The sequence below is a fragment of the Brachypodium distachyon genome, chromosome 5 (genome assembly GCF_000005505.3).
Source record: "Brachypodium distachyon strain Bd21 chromosome 5, Brachypodium_distachyon_v3.0, whole genome shotgun sequence".
In the NCBI taxonomy this organism is placed as follows: Eukaryota; Viridiplantae; Streptophyta; class Magnoliopsida; order Poales; family Poaceae; genus Brachypodium; species Brachypodium distachyon.
In genome coordinates, this window is record NC_016135.3 from 27,806,872 (window position 1) to 27,832,450 (window position 25,579).

The 25,579-nt window shown below is 49.3% G+C and overlaps 6 protein-coding genes across 6 annotated transcripts; 1 reads left to right on the forward strand and 5 right to left on the reverse strand.

The window, feature by feature from the left end:
* Window positions 1–18: 18 nt before the first annotated feature.
* LOC100832728 (probable phospholipid hydroperoxide glutathione peroxidase) lies at window positions 19–1,623 on the reverse strand. Its single transcript, XM_014895843.2, has 6 exons — window positions 1,430–1,623; window positions 1,115–1,191; window positions 975–1,036; window positions 559–677; window positions 313–480; window positions 19–233 (listed from the first exon to the last, which is right to left on the reverse strand). The coding sequence occupies exons 1-6, from the start codon at window positions 1,487–1,489 to the stop codon at window positions 204–206; spliced, it is 516 nt and encodes a 171-aa protein (XP_014751329.1). The 5' UTR covers window positions 1,490–1,623; the 3' UTR covers window positions 19–203.
* Window positions 89–6,383, reverse strand: LOC100833034 (FT-interacting protein 1). Its single transcript, XM_014895842.2, has 6 exons — window positions 6,101–6,383; window positions 1,430–5,419; window positions 975–1,191; window positions 559–677; window positions 313–480; window positions 89–233 (listed from the first exon to the last, which is right to left on the reverse strand). The coding sequence occupies exon 2, from the start codon at window positions 5,396–5,398 to the stop codon at window positions 2,369–2,371; it is 3,030 nt and encodes a 1,009-aa protein (XP_014751328.1). The 5' UTR covers window positions 5,399–5,419; window positions 6,101–6,383; the 3' UTR covers window positions 89–233; window positions 313–480; window positions 559–677; window positions 975–1,191; window positions 1,430–2,368.
* Window positions 6,384–9,470: 3,087 nt separating this feature from the next.
* On the reverse strand, window positions 9,471–11,724 carry LOC100822696 (oxalate--CoA ligase). The gene is made up of 2 exons (XM_003579458.4): window positions 11,354–11,724; window positions 9,471–11,237 (listed from the first exon to the last, which is right to left on the reverse strand). The coding sequence occupies exons 1-2, from the start codon at window positions 11,564–11,566 to the stop codon at window positions 9,819–9,821; spliced, it is 1,632 nt and encodes a 543-aa protein (XP_003579506.1). The 5' UTR covers window positions 11,567–11,724; the 3' UTR covers window positions 9,471–9,818.
* Window positions 11,725–14,179: 2,455 nt separating this feature from the next.
* On the reverse strand, window positions 14,180–14,967 carry LOC112269402. Its single transcript, XM_024456098.1, has one exon. The coding sequence runs from the start codon at window positions 14,873–14,875 to the stop codon at window positions 14,180–14,182; it is 696 nt and encodes a 231-aa protein (XP_024311866.1). The 5' UTR covers window positions 14,876–14,967.
* A 2,941-nt stretch (window positions 14,968–17,908) lies between these two features.
* LOC104585469 lies at window positions 17,909–19,316 on the forward strand. Its single transcript, XM_024456306.1, has 4 exons — window positions 17,909–18,235; window positions 18,345–18,414; window positions 18,511–18,724; window positions 18,849–19,316. The coding sequence occupies exons 1-4, from the start codon at window positions 18,132–18,134 to the stop codon at window positions 19,046–19,048; spliced, it is 588 nt and encodes a 195-aa protein (XP_024312074.1). The 5' UTR covers window positions 17,909–18,131; the 3' UTR covers window positions 19,049–19,316.
* A 51-nt stretch (window positions 19,317–19,367) lies between these two features.
* Window positions 19,368–24,844, reverse strand: LOC100823016 (probable LRR receptor-like serine/threonine-protein kinase At1g63430). Its single transcript, XM_003579459.4, has 13 exons — window positions 24,432–24,844; window positions 23,829–23,967; window positions 23,384–23,455; window positions 23,158–23,301; window positions 22,916–23,065; window positions 22,476–22,580; window positions 22,333–22,403; window positions 21,336–21,575; window positions 21,036–21,241; window positions 20,828–20,960; window positions 20,557–20,714; window positions 20,216–20,428; window positions 19,368–20,069 (listed from the first exon to the last, which is right to left on the reverse strand). Exons 1-13 carry the CDS (start codon window positions 24,520–24,522, stop codon window positions 19,824–19,826), a joined length of 1,968 nt encoding a protein of 655 aa, XP_003579507.3. The 5' UTR covers window positions 24,523–24,844; the 3' UTR covers window positions 19,368–19,823.
* Window positions 24,845–25,579: the final 735 nt, after the last annotated feature.

The following is a 25,579-nucleotide window of genomic DNA, read 5'->3' on the forward strand; positions in this document are numbered from 1 at the left end:
ATTCACCGAGCTGTGTTATTGCAGCGAGATAATCTTGTTTATATTTCGGTGAAATGTATTTTCGTTGCATCGTGCAGAACACACCGTCTCATACAACAGACTTGAGTTACTCTTAATATAGTTAAGACTCACATACACTAGCGAAAAGAACAGACAACGACATACATGTGACACACCGATGCATGATCTTCCATGGAGATACCTCAAACCCCCAACAACTTCTTGATGTCATTCTGTGGAACAACATTCGTCAGGTCAATCACCATACTGGTGGACACAAGGAATATATGAAACGAAGACTGTTGAGTTCACCTCAATGTTGAATGGGGAACAGGTTGGTGCATATCGATTAACGACATGCCCCTCTTTGTCAACTAGAAACTTGGTGAAGTTCCATTTGATACGCTCTCCGAATAGACCACCTCTCTCTGACTTCAAGAACTTGTACAGCGGGGCAGCATTGTTGCCATTCACATCAACCTGTTGCCAACTTGGAAATATTTAGATCAAAAGTAAATGCATTTTCTGTTAAAATGTAAGGTTTTCAGTTGTATAGACCTTGCCAAATATAGGAAACTCTGCTTTGAAGCGGTTGCAGGCAAACTCCACAATCTGCTCGTTACTACTTGGTTCCTGTCCGGCAAATTGATTGCACGGGAATGCCAATATCTTGAATCCTAATTGCAGCAGAAACCGGGAACAAAGTACATAGTGAGTTATTTGGGCTAGTTGTAGTCCCCTCATCAAAATATAATCATGTGCTAAATATTCAATATTCCCTTAACTACTACAAATACAATCCAACTAGAGCAACTCAGCAACCGAAGCCTTCCTACAATGCAGTCGTCCACCAACACTGATATCTATTTCCAACGGGTGCAGCTCGATGTGTGGAACAGCTTATGGCACATATACGGTTCGTATTGAGCGTACCCCATTTTAGCTTTCTAGTACAGAGCTATAGAAGAGTGTACCTTTGTCCCTGTATTTCTCGTAGACCTGACCCAGTTCAGTGTAGTTGGAGTTTGTCAGACCGCTGCAGGGGTATCAGCTCAGGCTGTAAACACAGTTTCTAATTGGAGAATTTGGAACTAAAAACTGTAAGACACGCTACCAACGAGATGCAACATTCACGATAAGTAAAACTTCGCCCTTGTATCTGCTGAGCTCCACATCGTTCCCCTTCGCATCCTGCAAAGTTATTCCACAGATTGTTCATTCAAAACAATGAAAACAGACTGGATAACCGTAATAAGAAACTGAAGTACAGAAAAGTTCCTTCGTGTTTGCCACAAATGATCTCATTACATCGATTACCAAATATTTCAAGATGATTTGTTCAAAGTATCATATGCAAATATCCTCAATATGCCTGACAAACAGATATGAACACCAGCACGAGAAAGGGAGGGAGGGATGGGCAGTGGACCTTAACGATGAAGTCATGAACGGAACCAACAGGCTTGGAAGATGACTCTGCTGCTCCCATCGTGACTGTCAGCAATACTGTAATGTTTCCACTAGAGAAAGGATTGGAGACGAAGAGTTAAGCAGCAACACTCTGAAGAAGGAGAATAAAAGCTGCGGCAACTGGCAAGCACCTGTCCTGGAATATATTTCTGCATCTCGGGAAGTTCCAGAATTCCTCCTTTTTTGCAGTCCAATGCTTTCCACATGTGCTAATGGTAACCACAGAAAGTGCAAATCATTCTATTTGAATGAGCTATATTTCTAAATCAGAAATGTATCAGTGGCAGAGAATGCTGCAATGGGATGTTGACAAAATACTCTGGACCTACAATACACCAGCTACTAGTGTCACATATTTTTAGGCATTCCTGTAATGGACATCACCTGAATGAAATTAAAATGCAAATGAGAGGTGAAGAAACCATATACTGTGTAAAGCTAAGGGTTGTGCCAAAGTTGTACAACAACAGTATTCAAAAGGCAGAATTCTTTCGTTTTAAGGCATGCAGCAGGAAATTATGTCAAAACCACAGCCACACAAAAACAAGGATAATCAATCAGCAGAAACTAGCCATAGAAAGGCTTGTAAAAGATGCAATCCCTCAAGTGGTTATAGTGTAGATATTCGGACTGAACAGAGAAACCAATCAAGCAGGAATTCAGAATAGTACTAAACATTAAACAACCAGCTATTTCAGAAACCATCATCATAGTTCCGGAACCTGATGAGTCATAACAAGCTGTCAGCACATTATTCCCTGGATCTACCGGCTAATACGATATACAGGCTCATTAAGTCCTGAACAACAGTCATAGATAAAAAACAAGGTGCAGGAAATTACAGCACATGGGCTATTTCTAGATATTACAACGATAAGGCCACCAAATGACTGCGTCTTTATAGCATACTGTCGGTCCTTGCTGGCATGCGTCTGAAGAAGTTTACTGGTATTGAGGGCAGCCTGTGTCTGAACCTTGGGTGCCTCATGGCATAGAACCCTCCTAATGCTGCAAGAACTTGGAGTGGTGTAACATACAGGACTATTGCTGCAGTGAAACAAAATAGGACAAATATTGCTGTAGCCCGAGGATCCCTCCAACTAAGCAGTGCTTGAACTCTCTCCCCTTGTGTTGCTATATCACCAACAACAGTCTGTATCCTTCCAGCAACACTCCTCAGCCTATCATACCTCATCCTTACAATCTCCTGGCTCCGGCTTGTCGGGAAAGTATCGAATTCTTCATCAAGTTCATCTGGGTGAACAGCCTCTGCATGAGAGATCTTGGTGTTCATGTGTGGGGGATAGCGAGGCCGATAACGATAGTTCCAAATCCCTATCAGGAACATGTACAAGAACACTGTTGGAAGTATGAGCTCTGGAAAACACACCAGCATTATAAAGAGGATGTGGACTAGCACAGTGGTAATAGGGTTCTTCCATGCACAGACACCACTAAACCACTTGCTGACCGCAAACAAGCCTGAGAAGACTGACATGAGTCTGAAGAAGTTTGCTTTGCTTCGCCTCATGCTCCACAAGTGAGAATCAAAATCTGACATGTACTCAACAACTTCCTTTCTCAGAGGTGGTTCCATTCGGCTAAGTCGGGCAGCCACGATCTGGACAGCTTGATGGCGCAGCATGTCAACCTGATGGACTGGTATCGGACGTGCATAGTGCATCTTCGGTAGCAAAGGTCGAGAGTACAGGTACAGCATGTTCACCAATGACGTTGAGGAAAACCGTATGGCTAGGTGCAGCTCACCCATCTTTTTCACCCCTGATGGGTGTAGAACCAGGAGAGGATAGGAGTGAGTGTAGACACGGCCAGTTTCAAGTGTGGAAAGGCGAATTCGAACCTTGCCGATTTTCGCATCTTTACCATTGGACGTCTTCTCCCCATTCTTGTCACCAAGCTGGCCATTGTCAAAAGCACCGATAGTCAAGACAGTTGCCGGATCATAGACCTCCCAAGTGTATTGTTCATTGAATTTGGGGTTTGGATTGTTCATGATAGTACGTGTACGAATCCACTTTGACCCATACTTCGCAACACAATAGGTGTCTGATGAACCTTTTCCATCTCGAGTCTTCATAGGGACAATCCCTTGAGCACCAAGGACTCCAAGCTCGAGCAAACCAATCGATGGCTTCCAGAGTTGCTTGGCTGTTGGTCTGAGGTCACTGCTGTAGTTTGTGGACTCGTCCAGAACATGGTACCCTCCATCAAGACAGAGACGGAGATGAAGCCGACTAGAGAACTTCTCCTTCTTCAGTTGGTCCACATCAACAAGTACAGGCTTCTCGAGATTAAACCACTTCCCATGGACAATACGGTCATCAGCCCGTCTTTCAACCATCGTCAATGGTATAATTATGCGGCCAAGCATCTCATCTTTGTTAGGACCTACACGATCTTCAAGCGTGAGGATAAGGTGATCCTCAAAAGGTTCAGCAGCCACAAACATAAGGTCTTCATTCCAAAATGGGTTGAAGTTTCTAGCTTGAACAGGTTTTGTCCTCCCATGCTGATGCCCCACCTGTGCCCTCACAAAAACATCTGGATAGCGGGTCTTATCATGTATGAGAATATCTTGGGCCTCAATTATATTAACTCGCAGGTACCACAATCTGGGAGCATGGTAAACTTTCGACTTCATGTGTGTTACAGCAGATGCGTCATCAAGTGTTGCGGCATCCGAATGCCATGCGTCAGGAAATGCCTCATCAGCTTGGGTGCCAACCCAAACTGCCAGCATCAGCTCACCCCTTGACTTATCCCCACTCTTATGAACAAGCCGATACCATTCTGGAGCTAGCGGACTATCAGGAGGCACACGTATTGGTACATCATTCAAATCGAACCTGACCATACCAACAAAATCATCCTTAACAAGATCTTTATCTTTGACCAACACTTCAAGGACAGATGCCTGCATACGATCTCTAGCAAAAGCAAATACTGCATTCCACTCAGGATTCCGTTGCTTCTCAAAGTGCTTAGTTATGCCCCTGTAGTTGCCAACTCTCACTTCCACAAAAGGATCCAGGCTACCAGTGATGTCCATGTCAGGCAAGTCCCGTGCCTTGACCACACGTACAAACAGATACTGCATTCTCTCCACCAGGTCGTAGGTACTAGCATGCTTCTCACCACGTATGACCCGACCACCAACAATCTGTCCACCACCAAGAAATGGACTAGTTTCTTTAAGGGCGTAGTCCATGGGCTGCTGTGAGGCTGCTGAATACATCCTGACAATCTTGGGCTGTTGAGGTTGAGGTTTCATTTGCTCAATACCATACTTGGAAGGTTGCTCGGAAAAAGAAGCTGGAAGATGGCCATGGTGCTGATGATGATGTGCGTCCTTAGCTATGGTATGCAAGGTTCTCGCTTCATTCCTGTGTTCCCGAGAGGTGTTCAGATTAGTACCAGTTATATCAGCTGCTATTTGCTCAGCTTGACTTGGAGAATGATTCGAAACAGGGTCCATTGCCGGAAGAGGGTTTGAAGCTCTGATAGAGGGGTCGTTGGTGATGTACACTTTCAGACCCAGTTCTCCTCTCACCCGTGAGAACATCCCGCGCTTCTCCAGGGGATAATGCATGATGACGGCATCAGGGAAGGGCACGAATGAGGTCCCAGCAATCCTGACCTTGCCAAGGAATGACCTGGAACTTTCAACGGATTTGTTGACATTGTAGACATACGCCTCAAGAGCAAGCTCAGGGAGATTTGATGGATCTGACACGTTGAAGTAGAAGTGCTCGTTCCACACCGGGTTCAGATCCTTCTCCTTGATAGCTGTCCGGAACCGCTGGCCATCAAAGTTGAGCTCGACACAGGCGCTCGCAGAACCATGCCCGTCCTTGGGCATCAGGTCATGAGCGCTCGCAACCTCCACACCCAGCTTATACGTCGCCATCGCGCAATCCACTACACCGTGCTGCACAAAAGAAAAAGCACCGTTAACACCATTTCCTACAACTAGGAACTGTGATTTTAAAAATATTAGCCAGATCCCCCGCAAAAAGAACTTCATTTGCCAATCAAACGTCTAACTTGCAAAACCGTACCGAGGATGTGCTGATTTAAAGCAGGACTGTGCTTCCTCCCCCGTTCTACACTAATCGGTACATAACATTCCTACTACATTCGAAATAATTCAGCAGTCCACATCAAAGGAAGACATCCATCCACAGTCTAAAAATCCCCCTAGGACCAAAAAAGCTTTTCAGCCATCAGTCCATCACTACTGACCCACCGATTGCGACACCTTCGGAGATCACAGCTGACGGCGACACACACGCACAGATCAAACCTGTATATTAGTACCAGCATATATATATTTCCACACCACCTGGACGTATATCCCAGTCAGTTAGTGAATCACACGAGCACATGAAAGCATTTTCATTTCGCGTAAAGCCAGACGGGGAACGCACTAGTTTATTCCGGACTCCGGAGAGATTCGGCCGATCTAGAGACCGGGTACGTACTTTACCTAATCCAGCATAAGAATATCCAGGCAGAACCCAAACCCCCACCCCCAGAAAAGGCAGAAACCCCCGGCCCGCACCGGGAGACGGGGCGGCGGATCGAGCGGGCGGAGAGAAACGGAGCTCACCTGTAGATCAGACTGCAGCCGGCCGGGGCCGCCCAGATCCGGCCCAATGCGGCCGCGGAATCGGGGACGGAGTCAAGCAGCCGCACGCCACGCCACGCAGGAAGGAACGAACGCTCAGTCGGCTGACTCCATGGCGTGAGACCGGGAGCGGAGGATGGAGCCGGAGAGGGAGCTTGGCGTCGGGGTTTGGGTTTGGGGAAAGGGAGAGGAAGCTTGCGTTGCGCGTGAGAGAGAGAGAGAGGAGGAGGACTGTGGAGTGAAAGGGAGAGACACGTTGGGGTCGAAGTCAGTCCTCTTCCTCGTCAGCCGCGCAGCGGCCTCGTGCCTTCTGCTACGTCTCTTCCTCGTTTGACCGTATTACCCTTTTTCTTTTTCTCTCTCCGTATCCTCGTTCAAAAATTTCGAGTCAAGGAGCGCGTCATCACGCGGGGCACACTGGTCCAACGGGCCGCCCCCGAACTTGGTCGGTGAGTTTACGGCGCCGGGTTTGTTGAGCTTCAAGCTTTACCCTAACACTGACATGTGTGACCGCGCGTTGCTACAGGTTAATAAAATCACAAACTATTTATTTTTATTTTATGTGTAAGCAACTCATGGCGCTGTCGAGGTCGGCATGTGGGTGTGGTGGCGTCGGTTGTAGGACGGAGTAGCAGAAATCGTAAAAAGAACTGGAGAAAAAAAAATAACGGATAGTGGCATATTGGTTGTAATTTTAACTGGAGGAAAAAAAACAAGCAATGACATATTGATTGTAATTTTAATGAAGTTAACCTACGGTGGCGACCGTACCATCACCACCAACTCTAATTTAATATATTGGTATAGATATATCCCATTAAAAAACGCTTTATTCTTCTAATAAATCATATATCTTGTCTTTTCATCTTCTTATCAAGATGAATACTATATACAAGATTGAATCAGAGTTATGGTGGGCAAGAAGCCAATGAAGAATGATAATATTGGCAACCGTTCAGAAGAAAAATGGTAACGATCGTGCTCCATGAGTTATCTTACCGGAATAAGTTGTTGTTGTTGTTCATGGTCTAATATGACTTAGGGCAACTCATTTTTGGTCTGTCTTGTGGTCGTTTGGGTCGAGGTCCGGACAGACAAGAGGATTTTGTCCGTTTGGGTCTGTAAATCAACTATCCCCCAACGCGGCCACTCATTTGGTCTGTTTTATTGGTTATATACATGTGAGGTTCACGAGAGGAAAAATGAGCAATGAAAGGACAAGCACGGTGCAAAGTTGTTGGTTGGAAATGGGTCGGGGGCAGACACAAAAACGGATGCTGGCCGAAATGGGTCGCCTGGCTGGGGACGTGTTTTGTCCGTTTCGGTCTGAACGGACCGGTCCGCCGCAAACGGGTCACGTGTCTGGAGTTGCCCTTAGGGTAAGGAGTTATGAGTGAAGATGGATACTACCAGTGGTAATATTAAGTGCACAAATCCAGAGTAAATAATATCGTTGTTTCTTTAATCCTGGCTTGAGAGAGAGAGAATGGCCAAAGGCTTACATGACTTTGCGCTTAGTTTTTCTCTACACTCGCTTGGATTTTGTTCTAGGGGAATCCACTCGCTTAGAAGAGGTGTATACATTTTTTTTTTAGAATAAGAAGATGTTTATACATGTGTAGCCCACGCACAAAACACACACGTTCAAATTAGCATGTGGCTGTGGGCTGGGCTGCTGGCAGGAGGACAGGGAGGCCAGGGCCTTTATGGGCCACGTCACTTTGCTATGCTAGCAGTACCCCCATGGGGCTGCGCTGTCCATGCATTGTCGTTCGTCCGGCTTCGCCTGTCTCTGTGTGTGGTGGCCCTGTAGTACAGCTGCTCACGTGATGCTTCTAAAGATTCTAGAAAAAAGACCGATGCTTCGATTTTTTGTTCACGACGATCGACCTCCCGTAGCTGTCTTCTGGGGTTTGGCGAGTAATCGATTGATCGAGAGTTGATTTCGTAGATTGATTTGGCCGGTCGATCTTCGGCCTTTCAATCTCTGCAGGGACAGACATGCATGGTCTTCAGTTAATTATTAGCACTCGTCATCTCACATTGCGTGTTGCGGCCGGCGGTGTGCCTAACTGAATAAAGTACGTGCACCTGGTTTCAGAAAGAACAAGAAGAAGAAGGAAAACGCATTGCTAGGTACAGTAATTCTTTCTTGGAAGCATGAGTAGCACTTGAGTTTGCACGGAGATCGATCAGCGTACGTGGACACACACACGTACGGACCGACCCGCATATCGGACCATATTTGAAGCGAAGCGTCTGGTTGGTTTATACTCCACGATGTGCTGTTATTGGCTCGATCTTTCCGGGTTAGGCAGACTATAAAATGTATCATGATCGAGCCGGGAGTTGCCAGGGGCCTTTCCAACCTCCCCAGGGACCAAAATGCACTCCTTCAGGGTCAGTGGCAACTAATCAAGTTTGCGTTTGGACTGCAAATTCGTCGATCCATCGAAAGCACAGAAGAATTCGTGCGTGCACAGGGAGCACGATCGACCTCGAATCCTCGATGGTTGCTTGTCCTGAAGATCGGGTCCCATCTCGACCGCAAACGGCCCGGCAATCTGGTGGAGGCCACGTAGTGGAGCAATTCATTGGCGTGGTCGACCTGACTAGCCGGCTCCCCGGACCCCGCGCGCAAGCAACGGACCGAGCTAGCTAGGTGCTCGGCACAGAAATTGACCTGGCCCCTCTTGCACGTGTCCGCGCCAAGCACGATTGCTGCGACGTGATCAGATCAGAGTGACAATCGTATTCCGGCCGAGTAACACAGAGAGGAGGACAATTGGCCATGTCGAGAGAGCGACGCGGCAGAAAGCCGGCAGTGCTCCGCTTCTGCGTTTGGAAATGTCACGGGAGCTCGATCCGGGCCATGCCTCGAGCATTATTGACGGGTCCAAGGGGAAACTGTCGCCGTCCACCGGTTTCAGTGGTCCATCCAAACAAACCAGATCGGCACCGGTGACGCGCACACACACCAACTGAACTCCGTTCCGTCGCACTGGGACTGAGAGCGACCGTGAGACGGTTGCTCTGGATGACACAACATCTGCAGACAAAAAATCTCTGTCGCTTTACGCCGTCTCAGTCTGCAGAGACAGAATCCACGCTGGCCTTCAGTTACAAGCAACGTACACTACGGTTCCAGAAGAACCATGACACACAGCAAGAGACGAGACGACGTGCGTGGCCCGCCAACCATAACATTCCGGGCGGGTCATTCATTAGTCTCAGGGAAAATGTCGCCGTCGCGTGCGTGCCAGGCTTCTAGCGTGCTCCAAAACACGCCGGAGTCTGTGGACGGCCGGGCCCGTTACGCTCTCCACGTCTCATCTCGACGACGATAACAAAGAACGAAAAAATGTTTTTTTAACCAAAAGGAAAACAAGCTCTCGTTCGTCCAATGCACGTACGTCCAGAATATGGCACACGATCACAAGAACCCCGGCCAAACAACCTTTTCCCTTTAAATCTCTCCTTTTGACGCAATCAAAACGAACTGCTACACTCCAATGAAGTACTAGCTAGTGCGGTGTTCACGGATTCCCTTTCCCTTGTTTGTTCCGCTAATTTCTACGCCGCCCGCCTTTATTCCTTCCTTCCTTCCTTCCTTCGTTTCGTTGCACCTTACATCAATCCATCATGCACGCACCGACGCAAAAGAACAATTAAAAATCATGGCTTTTCACCGGTCCTATCACTACGCCTTGGCCGCCGCCGTCGTCGCCGCGGCCGGCGGCGGGGCGAGGAAGTGCTGCGCGACGACGCGGCGCTGGATCTTGCCGGTGGCGGTCTTGGGCAGATCGTCCGCGATGAACACCTTCTTGGGCACTTTGAACGCCGCCAGATTCTTCCTGCAGAACTCCACCACCTCCTTCTCCCCGACCTTCCCATCTTCTTCCTCCCTCAAGATCACGGCGCAGTTGATCTCCTCGCCGTACTTCTCGTCGGGCACCCCGAACGCCACGGCCTGCTTCACCCCGGGGCATCCTAACAGCACGGCGTCGACCTCGATCGGCGAGATCTTCTCGCCGCCGCGGTTGATGAGCTCCTTGATCCGCCCCACCAGCCGGAGGTACCCGTCGGGGTCGCGCACGCCGATGTCGCCCGTGTGGAACCACCCGTACTTGAACGCCTCGGCGTTCGCCGATGTGGAGTCGGCGGTCCTGCTGCTGTAGCCGGCGGTCACGTTGGCGCCGCGGATGCAGACCTCGCCGGGGGTGCCCGCCGGGAGGAGCGCGCCGGAGTCGGAGAGGATGGCGAGTTCCATGTCGCCTGCGGGGAGACCCACGGACCCCGGCTTGTGGGCGCCGTCGCAGGGGAGCGGGTTGGTGGTCATCATGTGGGAAGCTTCCGTCATGGCGTAGGCCTCGAGCACGGGCGCCTTGAAGGATGTCTCGAGCTTCGACATGATCGCCGGCGCCAGCGACGCGCTGCAGCTCCGGATGAACCGGAGAGAGGGGAGCGGTTCCGGGTCCGGGCGGGACACGTGGCGGTCGAGGATGATCTGGTGGATGGTGGGCACGGCGGTGTACCAGGTGGCCCCCGCGCCGCGCATGTTGGCCCAGAAGGTGGACGCGGAGAAGCGGCCCCCGGCGGGGAGCGTGACGGCGGCGCCGGAGGCGAGGGAGGAGAGGAGGGAGCAGAGGAGGCCGTGGACGTGGAACAGCGGGAGGACGACGACCGTCGCGTCGGACTCGGTGAGCTTGTAGACGGCCCGGATGTTGCGGACGGTGGCGGCGAGGTTGCGCTGCGTCAGGGGCACCCCCTTGGGCCGGCTCGTCGTGCCCGAGGTGTGCAGGAAGAGGGCCACGTCGGACGCCTCGTTGGGACCCAGGAGCTTCTCGTCGCCGGCGGTGATGTCGGTGGTGTTGTCTTCTGGGAGGTTGGTGAGGCTGATTGATGGGGATGACGAGGATTGGAGGGAGGCGGCGGAGTGGGGGAGGTTGAGTTTGGCGGCGGCGGCCTCGGCGGCGGGGTTGGCGGCGGAGAGGTCGGTGAGTAGGAGCCCCGCGCCGGAGTCGGAGAGGTAGAACTCGAACTCCTCCTGCGTGTAGGCCGGGTTCAGCGGCGCCGCCACCGCGCGGGCCCGGATCACCGCCAGGAACATGATCACCAGCTGCAATCAACCACAAATCAATCAGGATTCAGGACATTGAAATCGAAAGCAACACACTTTAAATCGATCATCAGGACGAAACATAGATCCATCGGATCGGATCGATCGGATTTTACCTCGACGGTGTTGGGGAAGCAGAGCGCGACGGTGTGGCCCAGGCGGACGCCGGCGCGGGCGGCGAGGCGGGCGGCGGCGGCGTCCACGAGCGCGTCGAGCGCCGCGTGGGTGAGGTCGGCCTTGCCCGGGACGGCGACGGCGCGGCGGGACGGGAAGGCGGCCGCCGCGGCCTTGAGCTGCGCCGTCAGCGTCGTGAGATCCTCCTCCGCCATTGCTATTGCTATTGCTGCTGTCGTTCCTTCGTTCGTTGGTTGTTGCGTCCGCCCGCCAAACGCCAATGGGGTTCACTTGTCTCTGCTTTCTCCGTTCGTTTGCTCTGTTGGCGCTTTTATTGGGGGGCTTGCGACGTGCGAGCGGGCCGTTTTGCTTCGTCAGCTAGTTAAAAAGCCCGGGTCGACAAGTCACAACGTGCAGTGACGGAGAATTTTCGCCTGCCGTCGACAAGACGAGAACACAAAATCAAGTTTGTGGCTGCACCAGTGCAGCCTGCCCGTGAACACGGGACCGACCGGGGAAGGTTCTTTCTGCAGAAAATTCCGCTATTTCAAAAGAAGAAGAAGAAGAAGAAGAAGAAACCGCTTCTTCTTTTGTTATTGACTTGAAATGCAGGAGTGTTGATAATCGTACTATGTGTTGTTCAAATTTCAAAGCTTGATCGTATTCGTATCACGGACGATGCAGGAGGCCCCGTACCTGTGGACTCGCGCTCTTCTCAAGCTCCGTGTTGTCGACTTGTCACGGGTTCTGTTCGTCTTGAACTGATCAGAGAGCCCTTCTTTTTCATGCCCGGCCAAGCCGACCACCGCACGCAGATTTCCCAGTCTGCCACGTACGACGCCTGTCTCGAGAGGAAGAAGAGTAAAATCAAGATCTCTCCTGACACGATGGCGATGGGCCACCTCCACCTGTCGTCGATCGATCCTGTGACGAACATACAGTAAAATCCGTTAGGAGCCAGATAAAAAGGAAAAGGAGATCTAAAAAATGAACACTATTCCAGAATAAAGGTGGTAGAAGGGGACACTTGGCCAAGCTACGTGTGCGTCCACTCGACCCCCTTAAACTAGCTAGTTTAGCATTAACAAAACGTCACACGCACGCCAGGTCGACAAACTTAGCGAATTCCGTTTCTGTCTGTTTGTCTGAGCTTAATACGAAAACACGAAGAATTCCATTTGTAGATGGCACACGTACGTCTACGTGTCGAGGTCAGGGGTGACGCGGCGCGCGGATGGCTTTACGCGGGCCGGGCCTCCACCAGATGCGCCTGCGTGCACGTGTAGTAGCGATGCGGTCTTTTTGTTATCCTGACGTGTTGCGAATTTCATGCATGCTTTGTGGACTCTTTTTTTTCTGAAGTTGTACGGAGTAGCATTTTTAATAATCAATAAATTCTGTAGTACATACAGTGATCCTATGCAGCGTCGACAGCTGCTCAGTCTCAGCGCAGGGGTCAAGTTAGATTGAGAGCACGGAAGGAAGCCTTTGCTACCTAGCTAGCCTGTCTAGAAGCTTATGATCGATGTCGGCATGTCGTGTTAGCGACGAAGCTCTCGACAAAACCGTTTTCAGCTTTGCCGTTCGTCGATCGTCCTTGGCGAAATGCATGTGACGACGGCCGAAACGGCAGACAGAAGCGGTTTTGTGCAGACGCTAGCTCCACGTACGCGGACGAAGCCAAAGACCAGAGCATGTCATTCTGCCCCTGGAGAAATTGAAACGCCAAAAATCAATCGACATACGCCCCCCCTGCGAATCAACCCCAGAACGTAGAGTATAATAACACACATCAACACCAGCAACAGGAATCCGCAAAGCGACCTGTAAGCGAAACGCAAAGAAGCACATGATTGAGAAGCATCAGGGAGCCGTGCAAGTCCCTTCCTTTCTTTGGGGGACAGTTATATCGAAAGGAACGGCGGCGGCGATCGCACGGCACAGGCTCCCGGACGGACACACGACAGTGGCCCTAGGACAGAAGGGCTACTAGCTATTGTTGTGGCCCATAAGGCCGGCCTCTCTGCCCGCCGGCAGCGCAACTGCAACTGGAAGTTCTTTGGGCTACGAATTTTCGAAAGGCATGTAAAAGACCTCTGACGATGAAAGTGCATCGGTTCATGGAGCATTGACAGAAGGGCCCCACTTCCAGACCGATGCGGCGTCCGACTTTGCAGGGCCTGGACCGAACAGACCACTGCCGAACCGAACCGGATGGATCTCACTATAGGTGGCGACCCGGCTTGGGCCAAAAAAAATAAAAAGTACGCGACCCGCCTTGGGCTGTTCCTGGGCCTCGTTCTTACGCCTGTGGGCCGGCACGGCACGGCCCGTTTAACTATTTTTCTAAAAAGAAAATCTTTTGCAGAGGCAGCCCATCTCATTCCCACCCTGGCCGTATCAGCGGGCCTCCCTCTGGCGCTGGCGCTCGATCCCCTTCAAAAATCTCGCTCGGGTACTTTAGGTCTTTAGGGATTTGGGAGGCGGCGACGCCGGCAGAGCGGCGACCTGGCGTCGGAGGAAGCGAGGGCGGCAGCTGCTCGACGGTGAGTGCCTCCCCCCTGTTCTCTCATGTATTTGGTCAGAGGATTCCACATGCTCTTGTCCTTAATTCCCACTCTAATCCCCCCCCCCCCCCCACCCCTGTTCTGGTTTAGGGTGCGGTGAGCTCGTCCTGTGAGTTCAGCGTGGAAGGATACGGGCCTTCTAAAATGCAGCTGCACGAAGATTCGGTGGAGGATATGGAGCTTCCCAGGTCGTCAGTCCACAAACTAGACTAACAACCAAAGTCAGGCATTCTAACAGTTGCAGAACTTAGACAAGAGTGGTCACAGAAAAAACAGCAGTTTGCTGAGGATGTACTCAAGCGGCTCAAATTGATCTCCTTTCCGCCACCTCTTCTTTCTCCTGAGCAGTCTTGGGTTAATTGCTTCGACCTTGGGCAAAAAGAAGCGATCAAAAGCGCCGAACATGACCCATATTAGGGGGCCATCCTCTGTCTGATTATCCATGATGCGAATTTGCAGCTGGCTGTTGACAACCCTGTAGGCGAAACAGACAACTGCATGGGCTTCGGCTGTTTCAGGATCAGTGACGCCCTGGTAGACAAAGCTGCTGTCCTGCAGGTAACTGATGTACATGGCGCTATCCACGACTAGTGTCCCAATCACTGGACCTTCATTGTAGATTAATGACGCGATGCGAATTGCCCGCAGGTGGCCGTCCTGACGATACCGGACATAAGAACCGAGAGGAAGCATAATATCATTTGGTACTTTCTTCGTCGGAACTCCCCCAGTAGAGATGATTACATTTAGCACATCAGAGACCCAGGAGCCCTTCTCCTTGCTCCAGACACCTCTCTTCTGACATATATTCTTCAGCCTATCCGGATGCTTCGCTTCGAATGTGAATGAGCCGTGCTTATACTTTCGCTCGAATGCAAGCCTGTGTTGGCCCACGATACACACGGTGCAGGCCGCAATGCTGCAAGTATCTGAAAAGACACAAGCAGCAGCAAACATAAGCAAACTCCTTCGATCATGGAACTGGAAGAAGAAGAAGGGATTAACAGAAGAGAATCAGGAAGTCAACTCACCACCGTCGTTGAGGATCGGCTGACCCAGGACGCTCAGCCAGCTCCACTCGGGTGGCGACGCGCTGCCGCGTCCGAGAAACGTCTTCGAGGCCCAGTTGACAAGGGACCGGCATAGCAGAGGTAAGCCCCAGAGGAATAAAGCCTTGAACCTTTCCTTCCGCCCGCCGGTCCTCGCCCGAGCCAGCAGAAGGTCGGAGCGGCAGATGAGGCTGTCCGTGCCGTCCTCCGAGTCCGTCAGCGCGCTCTCTGCTCGGACCTTCTCCTCGCGGCGCAGGACGGCCGCGGATCGGCGCCTGCTTGTCGAGGCCGGCGGTGGAGCGACGTTGACCAAGGCGTCGTCGCGGAAGCGGCTCCTGGCGCCTGCTAGTCCCGGCGAGCTCTCGGCTCCGGCATGCCGCTCTCCCGGCGGGGCGAAGAGCTCCAGGTCGAGCTCGGCGGCCTCGTTCTCCTCGCAGGGCAGGACCGCCGCGGATAGGCTCACGCTTGTAGACGCCGGGGAGACCCGCCCTCGAGCTGCGTCGACGAAGATGTCGTCGCGGAAGCGGCACCTGGCGCCTGCTAGTCCCGGCGCGCTCTCGGCTCCGGCATGCCGCTCTCCCGGCGGGGCGAAGAGCTCCAGGTCGAGCTCGGCGGCCGCGTTCTCCTCGCAGAGCAAGGCCGCCGCGGATCGGCGCACGCTTGTAGACGCCGGGGAGACCCGCGCTCGAGCTGCGTCGACGAAGATGTCGTCGCGGAAGAGGCACCTGGCGAGGACTTGGGCGGCGATGATGACGCCAAACCCAGTGCTGGGCGCGTGGGCGCTCCAGCCGAGGAAGCATTCGCCGCCATTGGAGGCCGCGGAGGAGAAGGAGCTCTGCCGACCAATCGAAGCGCAATTGGGAAGGAGTTCCCGACCGATGGCAATTCCCATGACTCGCTTCTTTCTGGCGGTGCGGTCTTCCTCGGATTCGCCACCATTGGCGCCTGAGGAGGAGGCGTAGAAGGTCTTGGAGGAGGAGGCGAGGCTATTGGAGAACCAACCTTCGCCATTGGTGCGCACATTCATGTTCTTGGAGGTTTCCGGGAGATTCTTGGAGGAGACTGGCAGGTTCTTGGAGGTGGCGGCGAGATTCTTGGAGGAGACGGGCAGGTTCTTGAAGGAAGCGGGGAGGCTATTGGAGAACCAAGCCTCACCATTGGCGGTGCTCTCGGAGCTTTCGCCTTCCTCCATTAGGTTGGAGAATAGAACTCAGGGCGGTGGTCCGTCGGGGGAAGGTTTGGTGGAAGCTTCCGTTCCGCCGGGAAGGCGGACACAGAAGAAAGAAACAGAGGAGGGAGAAGGGGAGGGAAGGGAAGGGGGCAGATTTATTTGTTTTTTTTTCTTCCTTATTATTTTTCTGTAGCGCATAGCCCCTATCGCGAGCCTTCGGTCGACCCAATTGGGCCACAGCCCACGAAACGCTTTCTACGCTTGTTTTGCTTCTTTGCTCGGTAGTTTTTTTTCCCTAAAAAAATACTGGAGTACCTTTTTTTTTAGGATTCACTACTCCGTGGCCTTTTTGAGATGAAATTGCTCTGTTCGGTCTTTACTGTTGGCACGGTAAAGGGAAAAACCAAATTAGGGTGTGTGTTAGTACTCATTTTGGCCACTACTTTGACAGATTTGTGACGAAAGGGAACAAACTTGCAGGCATATAATAGGAAGGTCTATGAAGTTTGGCCATGAAAAAATGTTATACGTCATATATTTTGGAACGGAGGAAATACGTATTTTTTGACCATGCAAAATAACGCACTATTTATTGTTGAGAAAAGGGTTCTGCTCGGAAAGTCACAGGAATGTAGCAAAAGAAAAAAAAAAGAAGACTACAAGAATAGATAAAAGAAGACTTGATCTAGGGCACCAGGGAGCGGAGACAAGGGCCAAAAAACAAGACCTCTAACTTATCATAATTTCCCCATAGCGCAGCCTCGGACTTGATGATTGTGAAGGTGGTGATTGTTGAGATCTCGAATTCGTAGTCTCTCATCCGAATCACCATTTGTTTTGATTTTTTTTAATCGGAGGCAAAAGCTTTACTCATCTCATAAATTAAGAAGAAGTTTCGATGTCCAGTTAATTAACGGGAAACCGGGCAAAAACCTGTACAACAGACCCTCAGTGTAACACAAGCCGGTCTGTCTACAACATTGGACTCTCTACACACACCACCGAAAGGAAGACCATCGTCGAGGTTGTTCGAAGGGTATCACACATCACTCCTCGAGCTGGTGCCTCCGACTTCACCGCAGATTGCAAAACCTTCGTTGTGACAGCTGCACAAAGCCCAAGCGGCCTCTGCCAAACAACCAACCCAACGCTCCAATGACACGACAGCCGATTCTGAAGACCAACTGGAAATCACCGCACACCGAGACCACCTTTGATTTCACAGCAATCGATGTTGCCTCACTGAAGGAGCACCCAACGTATCCGTCACAATGTCATCGACAACAACCCTCTGACCGGCGACTCCGAGTTCACCGCAGACTGCCACGGAAGAGACACTTCAAACTAAAGCTCCGGCAACACCATTGCAGGGCAAAAGCACTGCACAACAACGCCAGACGATGGCACCCTACTCGCAATCGCTGCACATACCCGCCCGCAGGCGACATCGAGCTCACATCACACACTGCCGCCGGCACCCCAGGCCACCGCCAGCGCCCGCAGCCATCCCAACACGAGCACCACTGCAATTAGGAAGCACCGGAAATACCTTCTCCTCGGATCGGCCAAAGTGGCAGCCACCGAGCTTCTCCTCGGAGCCGCCACGGATGCTGCTGCCGCAGGCCAAGCCCCAAGACAAGATTCTTTTGATTTTGTTTCTCCAGTAGTCCCTCCTTTCTTAGATACTTGTCGCTGTTTTAGTTCAAGTTTGCAGTAAAACAGCGACAAGTATTTAGAAACGGGACGAGTACTCACAACTCTGGATGGAACTTGATTTCGTTTTCTCAGCAAAGGTGTCCGAGGCGTTCGTTCGGTTAGGATTTTTGTTTTTCCCTGCCCGTAAAACAAGATTCTTTCTTCCGGATCGTTTTCGATCAGGATTAGGATTAGGATTCCGTACTGGTCTAAGCTAGCATCCGATGATCCCCTAGCCTGCATGCGCATATATATACATATTGATACGATCGATTAGCCCATACATACACGATCAACCATGGGATCCGTACTTACACGATTGCTCGATCAACCATGGGGTCCTTACTCCTCTCTTCCCATTGATGATGATGATATATGTATCAGAGGCCCGCTCACAAAAAAGTGAGTAGTTTCTTCCGATTCCTTCCATTAATCTGTTCTCGCTTGACCGATTCCTTGTAATTTTTGAGTAATAATAATATGAATCGCCGATGATGACGATGATGAACAGACAGCAGGACGCCGAGTACGCCTTGTTCCACGCCTGGACCGCCCTCAAAAAATACAACTCCAACCATCCGGTTCGTACAAGAAGAAGAAGAAGAAATTGCTCAATGAATAATCCATCTATCGATCTACGTATAGCTCGCTGATTTATTACTGGATATAATACGCAGGGGCCTGATTTCTGTCCCGTAGAAGCCAAGGCGGCTTGCGTCGGCTTCAGACAGGATTTCTGGTACCACGTCGGCTTCTCGGCTCGTACTATCCGGAGAGACGACGAGCAGCAGCAGCAGCAGCAGCAGCAGGAGCGCTACTACTTCTTCGCCGAGCTGCGCTTCGATCGGCGCTCCAGAGGTCATCTACACGTCGAATCATGCATCATGCTGGGTATCAATTTCCATCCAGATTGCTCTTAACTAACTGTAGGCGATTCAGCTATATATAGCTATTGCTAGCTAGGAGGAGTACTCGTGGCTAATTCGTTCCCTCTCTAATTTCTCTGTCGCGGCAGAAAAGCCGCCGGGCAGTTACAGGAGCAGGTGTGCGTTTTGCCCGGACAGATTCAAGATCCTGCACCCGAGCGACGCGGAGTTTGTGTGTGGGAAGAAGGGGCACAGGAAGAAATTCTTCCGGGAGAGGAATATGCTTGGCAGGCCATTGTGCATCAGAGGCTTCAGCCAAAAACATTGCTTTGCCGACGTATCAGTGTAACTCTTTGTTACATGTGTATATTGGCAAGTTAGAGAATATACTACATGAATTTTAAAAATAAGCTCAAAGCGTGCGAACCGAACCATTCAACCATACCTTGGGAATAAAATCTTCTGTAACATAAACTGAATTGGAGTTCAGCTCTTTTTTCTGGAGTTGTAGTATTTTTAACAATCAATATATTCTGTAGTACATACAGTGATCCTATGCAGCGTCGACATCTGCTCAGTCTCAGCGCAGGAAGAAATTCTTCCGGGAGAGGGATATGCTTGGCAGGCCATTATACATTAGAGGCATCAGCCGTTCTTGCTTTGCCGACTTATCAGTGTAAATCTTTATTACTAGTATAAAACAGACGATGCCATTGAACTAGCTTTCTCTTCAGGGTTCAGGACTTCAGGTTTTGCACGAATCGAAAAAATGTACAGTACAGATTTGGGCAGGCACCAAATCAGATTCAATTCACCACACTATAGCACAACCAAGGTTCATCTCATTCTCGAAGCAGACCGGTGGAGGCGTGGAGCAGCATTGCAGAGCCCCACTCACACTCACAAACTGTAAAAACACAACACAGAGTTACAGAGTCGACAGAATCCGTCAGGTGTTAACGTGCGAAGCTGAGCTAAATTCCCGCCTGCCCACATGCCTTAGTCCCTGTATATATTTTGGAGCCATGACAGTGGGTGTAGGTAGAGATCAGTATCAGTTTTTGTTACCGCGACGCCGAAAATTATTTACAGCGGGACGCGGCGAGGCACAGGAGAGTTGTATGCTACAACGCCAGGGCGAGCTCTGCCCACGCCAGAGAGGACTCCTTCAGGATGCCGGCAGCGGACAGGTCGATGCCGGTCTCCAGCGCCCCTGCGATGATCTGCATCGACGGTCTCTTGGACGGGTCGGGGTCGATGCAGCGGCTCACCACGCTGCAGATCACCGCCAGGTCCTCGGTCCTGACGTTGGTCAGCTCCGGGTCGACTAGCTTTCCGATCTCCTCGGGCTGCTGGAGATACTTGATAGCCTGGGAAATGTAAAGGATGATGATGAGCAGTGTGTCGCTGCAAATGGCTTCTTCAGTTGGTGAACTAAATAGATGGCCTCCAGATTTTACAATCTTTTTGTAAGACAGGTCCTGTTAGAATGAGACTGAGAAATAGATTGGCTCACCCAGTCTACCAGATAGCCTTTGTCCTTGCAATAAGGAAGCCGCCCACTAATGATCTCCAGTAAAATCACTCCAAAGGCAAATGTATTGCCCTGAACATCAGCATGTTTATCCTCTGAAGAGTCAATTCTACCACAGAAGGCTTTGGTATTGAAGTGTCCGAGAGATTTCTCGTGTTTCGAGAACATCATTTTCCAGCATTCAAAATCGACAAGCTGCAAACAAGCATTGAAAACAAAAATGGTTGTTTCACCAAGTTAGAGAGTATATGCATTTAAAAGATAAGCTCAAAAGAAATATTAAGCATATCTGTGTGCGCAAGTACCGAACCATTCAACCATACCTTGGGAATAAAATCTTCTGTAACATAAACTGAATTGGAGTTCAGCTCTGATATAGCGAATGGAGGCTGCAACTCTGTGTGCAGATACCTTAAACCTTGGGCAATACCAATGGCTATTTTCATTCGCCTTAGCCAAGATAATTGGGCTGCTTCCCCATCTGAAGGAAAAATCTTTGAAATCAAATCTACAACCGATTGCATTATATAATCCATGTGAAATGTAATAATTGGGTTGCACGTAATCATCAACATAATAAAGAGGCTGACTTACAATGTAGGTGCTCATATAGGGTCCCATTTGAAGCGTATTCAAAGACCAGCATCCTGGAAAATGGATCACTTTCTCTGCAATAGCCCAGGAACTTTGCTATATTCTCATGATTCAGTCTTGCCAGATCAATAACCTACAAGATTCACCCCCATTTAATTCTTTGAGCTAAGGAGTGTCTATGTGCTGTAATTCGAGACAAATCAACTACCTTCTTTTGGTAAAAGAGTTCATGCTGGCTAGTCCAATGACCTTCAAAGGCACATAATGATATAACAGAAACCTCAGGTCCATCATTCATAGTTCCTTTGTAGACTACCGTCTCCGGAGTTGAGCCAATAATGTTACTAAAATCCTCACAGGCCACTTCAAGCTCCTGACGGCTTAGCTTTGGCAAACTTTTCAGCATATCAGAATCTGAAGAAAGCATGGTTACATCAACAACAATATATGGAAACCAAGCTTAATCAAGTTATCGAATATCTGTTTATGTGATAAATTTGATACTAACCAATCAATACTGTTATCTCATCGCTCCAACTTTTTGATCTGTTCCAAGAGGATATTCTTATAGAAGGCTTTAGCTTGCAGCTTCTGGAAGCAGTTATTGCACCAGTGATAACAAAAACAAGCAGAAGAACACCAGTTGCGATTTCCAGAACAATAAGCCAAGTTGGTTGCTGGACTCTATCATGCTTATGCTCAGAAGTGGGGCGTTTAAATCCCTTCAAACTGCCAGCCGTAGAACCACCTAAAACAAAAGAGTGGATTTCAGTTAATGGAAGTTGAAGATGATCTACGCAACTAAAATGCTACTTATACAGTAACCAACTACAATCAATGCTGGTGTTACACGAATTTCAATATCTGGTTTTCCTCAAGTACACTGTACACCCCTTTGGGAATAGCTCACAAATTTCAATGTAAATTGAGAGCAGAGATCAAAGCTACGCTGTGTAGCTTATGCAGGTAACTTGATCAAAATTTAAAATCTAGTAAGTACTTGGTCAATATTTAAGATCTAGTAAGTCCTGTAATCATTGGCAACCTGCCAATAGGCCAAAACTCTTTAAAAAAACCAATATTTAAGACCTAGTAAACTCCCCTGTCATTTCAGAAGAGTAAGCTTTGTCTAAATAAGAAAGGTTGGTCTTACAGACCCAGTTCCCATTTTGATTACAGTGCCTGATTTAAGCTCTTCATCAACTCTTAAGGTGGGGTTCTGAAGCACATCCCTTTAAAGAAGTGGATACGCCATGTTGCTTAGGCAGTGTAATTTCAAAAGGACTATTATTTTTGTAGATATCTATCATGAACATAGTGATGGTAAACTCTACAGAGAAATATTAGCAGTGTAACATTTATATGATCGTAATGCATGATTTAACTATTTAAGGGATTAAATGATTCCACTTAAAACTGCACTATGCAATAATTAGCAAAATATATCAACTTTTTGTAGTGAATACTGCAGTGAAGTGTTAACTTCTAGAGGCTAAGTTACATACTTTTACAAATCTGAGAAGCTCGTTGTCGGATAGAGTACTCATCCTGAAAGCAATTCCCCTGAAAACTTGACCTGCAATTAGCCAGGTAAATGGATGGACTTCTAACTGATATTAACAGGGAGAAGTGATTTGTGTAATATTACCTTGGAAGATACTTCAAACAAGGTGGGATTTTTCCAGCAAGGAAGTTGTAAGAGAAATCTCCAACAGTTAATCGAGAAGGACATAGTCCATTACGAGCTATGGATCTGATGGAGCAAACATATATTATTCAGATAAAATAGTGGGACATGGTCAAATTCACACATGAGTGTTGCAGTGCTCTTAATAAAATGCTATTAACAGATAATGGTAATAAACTAAAAAAAAGTCATAAATTGAGAGGTCAGATGAGTACAATTGGCATGCAGCTCCTATTTTTCTTGTGCATGAATCTTTTGATGCCACAAATTAAAATTTGATTTTATGCTTGCATCATATTCCACTTTTCCATCAGTATTGGGTTTATATGATCGAATAAATAAAAGGTATCTACTATATTGGGCACCATACAGAAAAAAATGAGTTAAGACAAGTCACTAACCCAGTATCTGCTGCAGGAGAATAACCAGTAGCATTGCTACCTGGAATTGATCCTTTCAGTCTATTCCTGTCCAACCTAAGCTCAACTAGATTCTGTAGCATTCCTAGCTCCGGTGGTATACTCCCAGTTAGCCCATTGGAATGCAGTTTTCTGCAAGAGACGAATGAAGCAGGCTCTAATTTGAATACCAAAGAAACAGCAGGAAAACAGGAAAATTTCAAATAAAGCAATTGATATCTTACATTACGCTCGAGCTCCTCAATCCACTCAGCTCAGGAGGTATAGGGCCAGCAAGCCGGTTAACACTCAAATCCAAGACCCTAACATTCCTCAGTGAACCTAGTTGCTTTGGAATTGTCCCAAAAAGCAGATTGTGATCCAAATACCTGCTCCAAAAAGAGACCTTTAGAGAAAACTCATAGCTAAGTCTTCAATAAACAGTTGAGAAAATAATGAAACAAAGCATACAGCTCTTGCAGGAAAACCAGTCGCCCGAGTTCTGGTGCGATGAATCCCTTGAGCGAGGCGTTTGACAACTTCCTGCAAGATGAGAAGTCAAATCATTGTAATCATCAGTTCCACTTCAGCGTGATTTTGACCAATTAGGCAAGTACACAATTTAGTTGGCCTTTCCCTGTAAGACCAATCCTACTGACTGCTGATCTAACTGGCACATCAGTGTCCATTCTTAGTTTCTTACAAGCCATTTGCACATCAAACAAACAAAAGCATCTACATCACCGGCTCACATCTGACCAAATCCTTTTTGTTTCGGCTTTTAAAAAGAGTTCAAGTACCAAATCCTAATCACCAGAACACCTTTACTCCCAACTTAAGTGGGTAGCAACTTTGAACAGGTAGTGGTAGTCTGCAAAAGCATTTGTGAGATCTAGGTGAGGGAGGCGTCTCTTACAGGGAGATGACGGAGCCCTGCGCCGAGGAGCAGATCACGCCGTGCCAGTCGCAGGCGTTCCCGTCGGCGTCGGTCCAGTCGGCGAGCGCCGAGTGAGGGTCCTCGATGACGGCGCGCTTGAAGGCGATGAGCGCCGACACTGGCCACAAATCAAAACCCATGTCAGAAAACAAAATTGGCACACTCGCAGCTGCAGCTGCAGCAGCATTGTGTGATTCGCTGATAAGAACCGAGGATAGCTCGAATTCGGCGGCTCGTAGATCAGAAAACGGGCACACCAAGGGAGGAAACAAAAATTAAGCACAAATTTCGCAGAAAAGACGCCGGAATTCATCGCCCGGTCTACTCGGCAGCGAGTAGAAGTGGAGAAGAGAACAGATCAGGACCAAAATCCGGACAGCTATTTCAAACAGAGCTAGAGAAAAAGGAAAGAAAAAAGAAGGAAAGGACCGGAGACATGAATGATTCCAGAAAAGGAAGCGGCAGGCAGTCCAATCAAGCGCAAATTTACAGTTTTACACCCAAAACGAACACACCAACGAATTCCGCGAGAAGAAAAAGGAAAACCAGGCCAGGCAACGGTCAGTTGTCTCACTGACTCACCCTCGCCGCCGACGGCAGACGCCGCCGCCGAGCACCGCAGGAGCACCACCCCGCAGTGCAGGGCGAGGAGGACGACCCCTGCCCAATGCATCGTGCCCGAAGCTATCGCTCCTACTTCCAAAACCACTCGCCCCCTCCGACCAACAAAGAACGGCAGAGAAATCACGCAGCCATGCTCCGCTGCTGCATCCGCCGCCGGTGCCTGCCTCCTGCTGCTGCTGATTGCCCTTCACCGCCGCGGCGACATGAGGGTGTGGGGGGTTGGTTGGGGCCTGGGACTTGGGGGTAGTGGAGCAGTTGAGCAAAGAGCAGGAGCCGCGCGAGGAGGAAGGAGAGAATGTTATTGCGGTGCCGATCTAGAGAGAGGTGAAGGAAATAAATGGCATGGCAGGGAAGGGAAGGGAAGCCAGGAGGGATGGTGGTGGCGAATTAGTTATTGCGCCCACTGCTAATAATAACCCTGCTCCTTAACTAAAAAAATTAAAAATTTCTAATTAACAAGGGGATTAGGGAGTATCTTCCTTTCTTAAGACTGTTTGCCGAGTGTGTACTTATCTATCCAAGCCTAATCTAATCAGCGGGCAGCAGACTCCTGTCTCTCTGTCTGTCTGTCACTTTGAATCTTCTCTGAAGGAGTGGAGTGGAGTAGGAGGAGTGTATTTCTTCAGAGACTTCAGACAAAGGTCTTGTTTTGACCGTTCGTCCTTCTCGTCCGTCCTTGCGTATGGTCCCTCCGATTTCTGCATGTTTTTGGCTTTGGGGTTTCTAGATCATTTTACTGTGTGAGGTAATAAATCATGAATGCAGCAGGGATGGTAAAAACATGGTAGCCAGCCAGTAGTATATCTGTAAAGCTTTGCGTCCTCTTGTATTACAGTACGACATCTTTAACATGGCAAGAAAGCAGTGAAGTGATGTGGAAGCGACTCTCTGTATAGCCATGAACGGGAAACATTGCGAGACAAGGATTCAGTCGTAGAACGGCCGGAAACAGGCAGCTTTGGGGTTTGTTTGTAGTGTATCCATTCCTGTTTCTGTTTGTTTGGTAGCCATCCGGGTCCAGATTTGTAGCCACCTGCAACTGCAAAGACTTCACGGGAGACTAGAGGTGCGTCTTGTTGATACGGCCTGAGTATGTTCCAAATCTT

Bases quoted from the DNA above. Each gene is read 5' to 3' on its own strand.
- LOC100832728 (XM_014895843.2), bottom strand. From the start codon at position 1,489: ATGGGAGCAGCAGAGTCATCTTCCAAGCCTGTTGGTTCCGTTCATGAC. The intron at 1,192-1,429 runs GTCCACTGCCCA...ATAACTTTGCAG, and splicing joins TTCATGACTTCATCGTTAAG to GATGCGAAGGGGAACGATGT. The intron at 481-558 runs GTCTATACAACT...AGTTGGCAACAG, and splicing joins AGTTTCCTATATTTGGCAAG to GTTGATGTGAATGGCAACAA.
- LOC100823016 (XM_003579459.4), bottom strand. From the start codon at position 24,522: ATGCATTGGGCAGGGGTCGTCCTCCTCGCCCTGCACTGCGGGGTGGTG. The intron at 23,302-23,383 runs GTATGCTTTGTT...TTTTTGGAGCAG, and splicing joins CTGGTTTTCCTGCAAGAGCT to GTATTTGGATCACAATCTGC. The intron at 20,070-20,215 runs GTGAGCCAATCT...TACATTTCCCAG, and splicing joins AAGGCTATCTGGTAGACTGG to GCTATCAAGTATCTCCAGCA.
- LOC112269402 (XM_024456098.1), bottom strand. From the start codon at position 14,875: ATGTTTGCTGCTGCTTGTGTCTTTTCAGATACTTGCAGCATTGCGGCC.
- LOC104585469 (XM_024456306.1), top strand. From the start codon at position 18,132: ATGGGATCCGTACTTACACGATTGCTCGATCAACCATGGGGTCCTTAC. The intron at 18,415-18,510 runs GTTCGTACAAGA...TATAATACGCAG, and splicing joins AATACAACTCCAACCATCCG to GGGCCTGATTTCTGTCCCGT. The intron at 18,725-18,848 runs GTATCAATTTCC...CTGTCGCGGCAG, and splicing joins CGAATCATGCATCATGCTGG to AAAAGCCGCCGGGCAGTTAC.
- LOC100833034 (XM_014895842.2), bottom strand. From the start codon at position 5,398: ATGGCGACGTATAAGCTGGGTGTGGAGGTTGCGAGCGCTCATGACCTG.
- LOC100822696 (XM_003579458.4), bottom strand. From the start codon at position 11,566: ATGGCGGAGGAGGATCTCACGACGCTGACGGCGCAGCTCAAGGCCGCG. The intron at 11,238-11,353 runs GTAAAATCCGAT...GGTTGATTGCAG, and splicing joins GCTTCCCCAACACCGTCGAG to CTGGTGATCATGTTCCTGGC.